Source organism: Lutra lutra, chromosome 4 (assembly GCF_902655055.1).
Source record: "Lutra lutra chromosome 4, mLutLut1.2, whole genome shotgun sequence".
Taxonomy (NCBI): domain Eukaryota; kingdom Metazoa; phylum Chordata; class Mammalia; order Carnivora; family Mustelidae; genus Lutra; species Lutra lutra.
In genome coordinates this window covers 114,502,503-114,511,520 of record NC_062281.1, presented here as the reverse complement: position 1 = coordinate 114,511,520, position 9,018 = coordinate 114,502,503, and the positions used below count along the sequence as shown (strand labels likewise).

The 9,018-nt window shown below is 36.5% G+C and overlaps 1 protein-coding gene across 1 annotated transcript in view; it reads right to left on the bottom strand.

Moving 5' to 3' along the window:
• Positions 1 to 330: 330 nt before the first annotated feature.
• Positions 331 to 9,018, bottom strand: part of DPYD (dihydropyrimidine dehydrogenase) — an 853,664-nt gene continuing 844,976 nt past the window's right edge. The window contains exons 22-23 of the mRNA XM_047727240.1: positions 4,514 to 4,654; positions 331 to 1,800 (exon numbers count right to left, since the gene is read on the bottom strand). Coding sequence (XP_047583196.1) covers positions 1,627 to 1,800; positions 4,514 to 4,654 — 315 coding nt within the window. The 3' untranslated portion in view covers positions 331 to 1,626. The remainder of the gene's footprint in view (positions 1,801 to 4,513; positions 4,655 to 9,018) is intronic.

The window sequence follows — 9,018 nt, the reverse complement described above, 5'->3', positions numbered from 1 at the left end:
GATTTTTCTTATAGCGAAGATGGCACCTTTAATGGTAGGTTGCCATTTTCTCATTTATCTCTGCCCATAAACCCTTGCAAGAAATCTGGCCTGTGCCCACTGAAAGACGCATTTTGGCAGAATGGAATTAAATTCAGTAGGACAACCTGGGTAAGAGGGACTAGAAGCAAAACTTAAAAATAACTGCACTGTCATTACCCTCATTAGATCTGAACTAGCATCATATATACATTTGGATGGAATGCACTATAGGATTAATCAAAACTTCACCCCGAAATCTAAATGGTTGACATAATGTTGTACTTGCAAGCAAAGCAGCCAAAAACCACATTGTTTAAAATGCTTTATGAAATTTTATTTGATACCATTCAATCACGACGATTTTCTGGTAAATGTGCATTTCTAAAAGTGCATAAACAAACATTTTATTTTTCTAGATCTTGCGTTTTTCATAGAAATATACCACAGGTTGTTACTTAAAGATTTGCTACTTACAGATTCATATTAAAATATGCCACAAAGAGATAAATGAATTTATGTGATGCCATGTGCTGATTATGAAAAGGGAGAAATATAAAAATATTATTTGGCAGTAACAGAAAATATATATTTCCTATTATTTGATTACTTTTAAAATTAAACAAAAAAACACTAAAAGAGTAGTCAAGTTAGTTTTGCACACTTAATACATATTACCAATACTATATTTTTCATTCTTGAATAATGAGGCACGTGACCCACTGCCATATAATTTGGGCTTTGTTCAAACATTAATTGCTATAATCACGAAGGCTACTATTAGAAGCAGACAGAGCAGATCTGTGCACAGCAAAAGAGTGGCTTTAACCAGGGCTCCATCCTAATATCTTATTTTGTTAGGAACATAGTTTAAATATTTAAAGAAGAATGTCATGTTGATTCATTGGTAGAGTTTGACTAGCCATCTCAGGCATGAGTGGGGACCAGCCGAGTGATACGAATGATTACCAAATACCAAATACTTTCACTTGAGCCTCCCACAAAGAAGCTATTTTGATGAAGGGGCCTTAAAAAAGTTTTGCAAACCCTCTTTGGCTTTCTTTTCCTGTCACAGTAAATAAGTATTTGACTTTCTTCATTTGTGCTTTATGGAGCTAATTACATTTGCTTAGAAACAGTGTTAAAATTAAATGTAATTTTTAATTATAAAATGTTTCCTAGGAAACATTTCTTGTAAGTTAAATGGTACTTTGTTCTAAAATACTTAATTTCACTTACAATTAGAAATCAAAGACAGAGCATAGCACAGGGCAATTTTGAAACTATTGCATTAATTGCCACAAAAAAGTTAATATTTTTCAGAATGGACAGCTAATGGTGAATATCCAATTAATGGCTACACAGTTATTTAACAACTATCCTCACAAAATAATCATTCCATTTTATGACCATTAATTGAATGGTCACTGGCAGGAGACCTTTTTTTTTAATCTGGAAATTTATTTAGAAATTTATAGTTTTCATTTAGAAATTTATCTTAAAATTATTTGTTTCAATTTAGCAAGAGCTGAACATAATGGTCACAATTAAAAAGATCGGCACAGGTAGGTGGCCTCAAAGTTCATAGCAACAGTTTCACAAATCACCTTAACACACCAGATTATTCACAGCCAAGGGCAAGCCTCTCTTTGGTTCATAAGGTGTTGTCCTGGAAACCATTTTGATGCAGTCGATAATAGGGCAGACGCTGAGACACAGAGTACAGCCGGTGCAGGAGTCAGTAATGGTGGGCAGGTGGGTGTCAGGATCAAACCGGATAGCCTGCAAACAAAGAGTATTGCTGTCACTGACCAGAAAGGTCAAGGACTCCACCATTTTAGTAGGAACGTTTTCCTCCACTGCAGTAGAGAGGCACTCCGAGAGGACAGAGGATGCCCAGCCATGGGGGTCAGCTATAGCAACAGTAGAGCTGCCAGAGGTGCCAGAGGGGAGGGAAAAAAAAAAAAAAGAAAGAAAGAAAGAAAAAGAAAACAAACCAGAGAAGAAAGAACCATGAGAGACTACGGACTATGAAAAACAATCTGAGGGTTTTGAAGGGGCCGGGCGGTGGGGGGGGGGGGGGGGGGGGGGGGGGGGGTGGGGGGAGCCAGGTGGTGGGTATTATGGAGGGCACGTATTGCATGGAGCACTGGGTGTGGTGCATAAACAATGAATTCTGTTACACTGAAAAGAAATAAATAAAAAAAGAATTAAAAAAAAAGAAATACATTGTTTAAAATTCCTTAAAGGTATTTTTCTTGTGTGGTCCGAAGAAAAGATTGCAGAACAGTAACTGTCTCGTTTGCTTTGTTCTGAGCAGAGCACAGGTCCTTCCCCTCCTATCGGGATGGGGTGTCTGCTGCCTGAGGATGCTGGGGTGCTTTCTCTCCAAACGTGCCTCATTCTCAAGGATGAGAACATGTCACAGTCAGCTGAGGCAATGAATGTATTTTCTTGGATTTCAAATTAGAAGAAAACAGGAGTTAAAAAAAAGTTGGCTTTAGTGCCAGTTTTGAGGTGTGAGGATTTTTAATGAAATAAATCCTCGATTCTGACTTTTGTCCTCTGTCATATAAAATATGTCATAATCCAATTGAAAATAATTTTTTGGTTAAAAAAGTTGCCCTCTCTCAATTGAAGCTACTTGTAACTATAATTCTTTCCTCTTTTATGCACATAAAAATGAAGATGGTTTTATTAGATTAAATTATGTCAGACTGCTTAATGTACAAAAAGTTTGATCTTCAAGGAAACAACCATATTCTAACTGAACAAGAACTATAGATATGACAAACCATAAGAAACTTCATCCACATAAATTGTTGCCATTTTTTAAAAATAAAACAACATCTTGGATGGCTGTTTGAATGAGTAAAAACTATTTCTCTTCCTTATGTACCCTTTTATAAATAGAAACCCAAGAAGCAACTGAAAATAAAATAATGCCTATATCTTAAAAATTTTATGCTTTATAAACTTGCAGACATATAAAATTTTATATTCAGTTGAAGAATTTGATTTTCTATTTTTTATCTTTTTTGAGACAGAAGAGTCAAAGGAGGCCTTTTTAAATCTTTTAAAATGTATAATTGTTGTTATTTTTCTCATTAATATGGTTTTTTTTTGGTTGTTTTTTTTTTTAATATTTTATTTATTTATTTGACAGACAGAGATCACAAGTAGGCAGAGAGGCAGGCAGAGAGAGAGGAGGAAGCAGGCTCCCTGCTGAGCAGAGAGCCCGATGCGGGGCTTGATCCCAGAACTCTGGGATCATGACCTGAGCAGAAGGCAGAGGCTTTAACCCACTGAGCCACCCAGGCGCCCCGGTTTGTTTGTTTTGTTTTTCATGGACATTGTACCAAGGCTAGAATTCTAAGGTAGGAGTCATAACTTTTAAGATTTGAGCTATTAGAGTCCTGCTGCTATGATTTTAGTGACAGGACTTCTTGACTCATCGCAAATTGGTTAATTAGAGGAAAGACAAAAGTGAATGTGATGGGATTAGCATTTCCAAAATAACTGTTAGAGACACCTTTCAGCTACAAAAAAAAAAAAAAAAAAAAAAGTGACACACTAGGTAAAAAAAAAAATCTGGTATGGAACTAATGTCAAAGAGGAAGAGATTTTTTTTTTTTTAAGTTAAAATATGTCTGTTATATCTCTATTAGGTGGTCAGAAGAATACGCAAAATCCCACCAGGAGCAACATGGAACCTTCCTTCAGGCTGCATAAGCTAAAGGAACTTAAATTCTTAAAAACAGGCCATTTTATCTACCTTGAAAATTTCATTAATCATCTCAAAAGGTGTTACTTTATTCTACTTCTTCATAGCTTGTTAAGTTTAATGAGAATAACATGATTCTGTAGTTTTGAGACTGAAGACAGCTGAATCTCTGCGTCTTCTGTGTGGTCCCCTGGCAGCCTCTCTGCTGAAGGGTGAGGCCCTGGGAAGAACCCACAGCTCACTTCATGTGGTAAGAATACAACCTGCTGGCTTCTCCAGTCACAAAGGAATTCTGGGTCCCAACACTTTCCCTGGTAGGAAGGTGCTTTTTCTTTCTTACTGTAGTAGAAGCCCAGTCAATACTGAATGGAAGAGAATTCTCTTGCTGTAGAAAGAATCAAGTCCTTTCAGGGTCATGGCAATACATGGTAGTTCTCTTCCCTCTCCTCTGTATTAAAGCCTAATGCTTCCTAACATCCGTAATTGGGTGGATTTCTCTTTCTGGTTGGATTTTTCCCTCCAGTGTTCTGGGTGATACAATGATATTAAAATAACACATTCACTGGAGAGTAGCACAGTTAGTACAAGTTATGGCTCTCCTTCGAAAAAAATTCCCATGCTTAGAGAATGAGAGGACAGATAGGCCCCTGCTGAGGGGCAATACTGGGCACGTCTGGTCGCCATCGCGCACTCAGCAACACAAGATGCTTTCTGCTACGAAAGCCAGAAGAAACATTCCTCACAGCATCCCACTTACCGCAGAATCCTTACCTGGTAGCCAGAGTCATTACAAGTCATGTAGCATTTGCCACAGTTGATACACATTTCTTCATCGATCACGGCCACGACTTGTTCTAGGTTGCTCAGTTCACCAAAGGCTCCAAGGTACTGCAGCGCTTTTCCAATGACATCCTACAAGGTAGGCACCGAATGACTGACAGGGCTTATTGTAAAACATTGCCATGGAATAATTAGGATCAGTCTAGATTTCTCTGTTTTTTAAATAATGTTGCATTATGTAACTTAGGAAGTTTCCAGGAGTATAGTTCTCATAGATCTACTTTTCATAATTGTAGCTTGAAATTATGTCTTCTGAAAGATGGGCAAATTTGTGTGTGTGCGCACGCATGCGCACGTGTGTGTGTCTATCTCCAGCTTAGAAATGCAAGACCTAATTGACTGCATTCCATAGGTTCTTCACTAGATGATTTAAAGCTGTTTCTGTGGACGAAGAAATGAAACTTTTTCAGTGATCATGGCTTCCTTTTTTTTTTCCCTTCCAATTTTGAACTTTGAAGGATCCAAAAGTAATAAAAACTGACAAAGGGTGATGCACTTAAACTAGAAAACTTTAGATTGCCAGGAATGAGGGGAATAAAAATGCAAATGCTATGCATTTATATCACTGCATTTGGATTCTAGATTTTCATTTCAAAAAAGTGCTTTGAGGGACGCCTGGGTGGCTCAGTTGGTTGGACGACTGCCTTCGGCTCAGGTCATGATCCTGGAGTCCCGGGATCTAGTCCCGCATCGGGCTCCCAGCTCCACCGGGAGTCTGCTTCTCTCTCTGACCTTCTCCTAGCTCATGCTCTCTCTCACTGTCTCTCTCTCAAATAAATAAATAAAATCTTTAAAAAAAAAAAAAAGTGCTTTGATAGCATACCCACCTGTCATGTGTTGAAGAGTATTTTTCATTATTTAAAAATTCTAATTTATGTTAATTAATTAGGTTCACCTAATAGCTAGAAGAAGATGCTCTTTTTCTTTTAAAGACTAGGATTTTCTTCATTCACCCCTGAAGAGTTTTCATGCACTTACACATTGCTTTGTTCTTCATATTAATTGGAAGTGTGTTTAATATGTGAAGCACAGAAGATGTTTCATCAACAATAAGAAATACTTTGTTGCATAAAACAAAAACAGAAGGATGTAACAATGTTTGTCAAATTAGTATGCTGTTAAGATTGTCTGCTTTTGTTTTTAACTTTTAACAAGAGAATTTTTTGTTTGAATTCAAGGTCTGCATTCAAGGAGGTTTGACTTTTACTTAATGCTATCTTCCTGTATTCTCTTCGGCATTTTATTTTCTGCTCTTCTTTTTATGACCTTCATTACCCCTTTTTATTTTTTCTCTATTTCAGCTCTAAATGACAGTATGCTGTGACTTGGAGCTTTCAGACTGAAACAAAGTTTACATTATTATATACGGTTTATTTGTGCATCTCTCAAGGAGTAAGAAGATAGAAACTTTACAAGACTGTCTTCACAATTTTCTTTTCCACGTGTTGGCGATAGAGCTTCAAATATACTATAGTCTGGAGGTGGGCACTTGATATCCAAATTAATATCTCTGTTCCAAATTGCTCTCATGATCTCAAGATCTACATTTGTCAGCTGCATGAAGAACATTGTCACTAGAAATTGGTACCTTGAATTCTCCACTCAATAAACTTATCAACACCACGAAGCTGGGTCTTCTTTCTGATTTCCTTCATCTTGTGAATAGGAGTAGGATTTTTTTCCAATCACTGAAGCGTGAAATTTCTGAGTTTGAGTCTACTCCAACTTCTCCCTCCTCCAGCATTTCACCTGTCTATGGTCAAGTCTTGTGAGTTCTGGATCCGCAATATCTTTTGAATCCTCCATGTCTACTACATGTCTACTACAGTCTGTAACCATGACTAATTAGCTTCCCATTACTTCTAATGCAGTTAAGAGCCCACATGAATAGTCTCATTCTCATATTCTTTCTTTCCCCACTCCAACCTATGTAATGTTGTCATTCTAATCTAGGCTGTACAGCACAGACTAAATTTCTTGCTACCTCACTCAAAAATCTGTTAAATTAAATATTATCTCACATTTAAGGCTCTCTAACAATATCTCTTTTTGGTCATTTCCAAATACCATGTGCTTCAGTTAGACTGAACACATGCTCCACAATGAACCATACCTGTCAGTTGAGTCCTTGGGTGACTAAATTTATGTTGAATGCTCTGTCCAGAATACCCTTCCTTCTTATCTCCACTTTGAAAAATCCTCCCCATCCTTCAAAGACATCTCACGTGCCACTGCTTCATGAAGATGGCCTCAATTCTCGTACCACCTTTCCTAACCAGATGGAAGATGTGATCTCTTTGTCTCTTTATCTTCTTCATTTCTTCAATTTTCCCCCACCTGTTCTTCTCCCCTCCCCATTTTCTCTTCTATTCCCCCAGTGACCTATATAGTATTTTATCTATTATGTGGGAGCAATGATAACAAACAGCTTTAGAGTTCTTACTATGTATTAGACCAAAGCCATGATTTTAAAGGGTTGTCTTACTTAAACCTCAACACATGAGGAGGTGAACGAGATTTAAGGTACAAAATTAAGTAAATGATGAAGCAGGGATTCAGTCAGTGCTGCCTGACTTCAAATTCTATGGTCATAAGCACTGCTGTGCTGACTCATCTGTTATTTCTCTATTTAGTGAATTCTACTTCAAGTTGTAGATATTTTCTATCTTTAGCTTCCTATATGCAGTTTCCTAGCAGGCTTTATTCATCTTTGTGTCTCCTGTGGCATATCTTGCTCCTGCAGATCACTGAAACATAATGGGTGCTCAAATATTTGTTAAAATTAATATACGTTATTTATTCATGTACTAAAGAGACAGTGTAATATTAGGCACAGAGTTGTATGGGCTAATAGCTACTTGTTGATTTACTGAACAGTTTTATTAATATGAGAATTAAAAAAAGATTCGAGCCCTTCTTTAAATACAAAATAATCACAGTCAAAGTATCTGGACATGCTTAATATCTCTAATAATATTTTAAGGCAGTAAGTCCATGAGGTAGCTACAAAGCTATTTATATGTGATAGAAAATAATTTTTTCAATCCAGGAAATCAATCAGTCAAAGCAGTTGTTTTGCTGAATCAGATCATGGCTTGACTGAAATCACCAGAAAATATTCAGATGATAATTAAACAAGAAACTCCCTAGACAGTCATCAAGGCTTATTCAAAAGACACAATGTATATTTCAAGACATTTTATTGTAAGAGGCAAGTTCACATTCTGTGTATATGAAATATGCTTTCTGCTCTGTATTAGAGATTTTCTGTTGTTATTTATTAAAATATTATTGCTTAATGTAGAAACTAAATAAAACAAGGTGCTCTTAGCCTCTAAAACTTATTAGGACATGGTGTTAAAAAGTTATCATAGTTCTTAAGATAGTATAGTTTTTTAATCTGGAAGAGGTTAAAAGAATGGTAACCATTTTAAATTATTTTGGGAAAGAGTATCAGAGAAAATGATTTACTCTTCTCTGTGCCTAAAAACATGGACATTTGTTTAAAACCCAAAGCTTCCACTTAGTACTGTCAGCTTATGAATACTCCTGAGAACTCGTCTGGAATTTGGAGTTCACTGAAAGACACATATAATCAGTAAAGGACAGATGGCTGGTCTAGTACTTCTTGGACACATATTTGTGGAGATTAAGGAGCCTACATTCTTCCAAGGAGCGTGTGGATATACACCCTGATTATAGCTATCCTTGATTACTGGAAATGTTCTTTTGGCATTGTGTATGGAGAAAGTGATGCTAAATTCTTTAAAGTATAGATGACACATCTGATTTAAATGTAAATGTTCCTCAAAATTATCATTGCAAAGGACCACAGAATCCAAGAGTCACATCTTCATCAGTTAATTATATCTTTGGGATGATCAAAAATACTTTTTAAAAACTGGATCAGTCAATATTTCTGTTTAATATGAAGTTTAGGACCAAAGAGTGAGGAACTTGGGGGCCCCAGTCCCATCCCTGTTGTATTATAATTCATTATGCTTAGTATGAATTTATTAGTTTTGGCCTATTTTTTTTTTAATTGGTGATTGAAGTATTTTCAACTTGTGACTATTGTCTGGCACGTTAACTGTTCTTCCTAGCTTGAAGTCTTCTACACATCTGATCAGCGTACTTTCTCCAAACCGGTCAATAAAAGTGGTAGTCAAAGACCAGGACCAAGGACAGTGTGCTGTGGGCAATCCCTGTGACTTGTGTGTGAAAGGGATCCAATATTTAAATTATTTGGGCATAGCTATTTAATAATTTTATCCTTATTTGTACCATTACCAATTTGTCACACATCTTATCTTTTACTCCAAGTTCACTAGTTCCTTAATAAACCTATCAAAATAGAAAATGAGATCATTTGATTAGTTCTCACTAAATTTATGCTGATTCTTAATAACATCTTTCTTCATTAACGCTCTCAAGTC